General features: G+C 41.4%; 1 protein-coding gene across 1 annotated transcript in view; it reads left to right on the top strand.

The window, feature by feature from the left end:
- Positions 1-61: 61 nt before the first annotated feature.
- carf (calcium responsive transcription factor) overlaps positions 62-2,046 on the top strand; it is a 3,168-nt gene continuing 1,183 nt past the window's right edge. Inside the window, exons 1-3 of the mRNA XM_035676646.1 lie at positions 62-412; positions 1,184-1,280; positions 1,767-1,835. Of these exons, the coding sequence (XP_035532539.1) occupies positions 118-412; positions 1,184-1,280; positions 1,767-1,835 (461 nt within the window). The 5' untranslated portion in view covers positions 62-117. The remainder of the gene's footprint in view (positions 413-1,183; positions 1,281-1,766; positions 1,836-2,046) is intronic.

The raw sequence follows: 2,046 nt of genomic DNA, 5'->3' as shown, positions 1-2,046 counted from the left end.
TTTGTGCTAAGCTAGGCTAATCAGAGCCAGCGTTCCCTTAAAAATCTGTCACTTTCATTTAGTTTTGCTTTTTTTAGTGAAAACACGTTAAATGAAAATAAAAGTTGTCACATTTTTATGAAACAGTTTTGTGTTCTGGTGAATTCGGCTCATGTGACATCAGTAAATATTGATTATTATTTATTGATTATTTGTGACCTTCCTCCTCCTCTTTGTCAGCAGAAGTTGGGAGACTCCTACCGAGGGTTCTGCTGCTCGGAGGCCGAGCTGGAGGCCATCCTGTTGCTCCACAAGCAGCAGACCGGCTGCGTCTTCGGGACCCGTCAGTCTCCGTCTGTGGACAAACCAGCAACCAGGCTCATGTGGAAGTCTCAGTACGTCCCGTACGACGGCATCCCGTTCGTCAACGCGGGTCGGTACCGCCGCTTCAGATCAATAATCTGTTCTGTTTCAGACTGCGGTTGTATAAAACTCCAGCAGAGGGAAATGAACTCTTTCTTTCTTTCTGTAAATCTGTAAAGATTGTAAAATAATTACAAACTGAAAGCAACAAAAAATACAAGTAAAATATATAATATATAGTAAAAATTATTATTAGAAAGAAAATGAACCGGCCTTTCAGGGCTTCCGTAGGTTTTCAGTTCATTTTATCACAAAATTAAAATGTTGTAACGAACATCAGAAAGATGGTGTTTATGGAAGCCCTGAAAGCTTAGTGAATTATTTAAATTCATCTTTAAAAACAAATAAAAAAAGACATTTTCAAGATAAATTTTTAAGTTTAAAATTATTTTTCCCTTTTTAAAAGCAAGTGAAAAACATTTGTTTAACCTTAAATTAAAATTTAATGTAAGTTAAATCTTTAAACTTAGAAAAATGATCTTCAAAGAAAAACGTTTCACCTGTTCAAGAATAAACTTTATTAGATCAAAATTAACATCTGACACAAAGTTTAAAAACATGTAAATGAAAAATACTTTAACGTGTTTTCATAGACTTAATTTAGAAAAAAGTTCAAATATGGTTCTGATGTGAAGCCAGTTAAGAGTCATTCAACATGTTCCATTCTTTTCCGAACGATGCGTAAAATAAAATAAAATAAAATAAAACCTCACAGTAAAACTTTATTATTAAGAATAAAAACATACAAACATTAAATATAAATATAAAATGTGTTTTTCAGGCAGCAGAGCGATTGTGATGGAGTGTCAGTTCGGACCTCGCAGGAAAGGACTGAACAAGAGCTGTGAACACACTTACAGAGCTACCTGTCCCGCCAGGTAAACCCCACACACACACACACACACTCTCACACACACTTTCACTCACACACACACACACACACCACACACACTCACACACCACACTCTCACACAGCACTTTCAAACAGCACACACAGCCACCTCCTCACACAACACTACACACACAACACACTCACACACACACTCTCCACACCACTTTCATCACGACACACACTCTCTCACCACCAACACACACACACACACACACACACACACTCTCACACACACTTTCACTCACACCACCCACTCTCAACACACACACTTTTCACTCACACACACACACCTTTCACTCCACACACAACCCACTCACACCTCACACACCACTCACACACACTTTCACTCCACACACACACAACAACACACTCACACAGCACACTCACCACACACTTTCACTCACACACACACACACAAACACAGCATCACACACACACACACACAGCCTCAGCGACCCGTCGTCTGTTTTAGGATCTACATCAAGAGTCGGAATTTCGGAAGTTCGGCGTTCCCCCGGAGCCGACGTGGAGCAAGAGGACGGTGAAACGGAAGCAGGAGAAGGCGTCCAGACTCTGAAGAACCAGAACCTGGAGTCACGAGGAGTCATCAGGTACCTGGAACGTCTGATGGACTGGACCCGGGCCCCGAAATCATCACATTAACACGGTTTCTGCTGTGTAGGTTTTACCCTGCAGCTCCCCACAGAGAGAGCTCACTGTATCACACCGTGGACACGCCCCCCATCCCCCGC

Source organism: Morone saxatilis, unplaced genomic scaffold (genome assembly GCF_004916995.1).
Source record: "Morone saxatilis isolate NCDOM2014 unplaced genomic scaffold, NCSU_SB_2.0 Contig5, whole genome shotgun sequence".
Taxonomy (NCBI): domain Eukaryota; kingdom Metazoa; phylum Chordata; class Actinopteri; family Moronidae; genus Morone; species Morone saxatilis.
The sequence above is the reverse complement of the archived record's forward strand: the minus strand, read 5'-3'. Positions and strand labels throughout refer to the sequence as shown.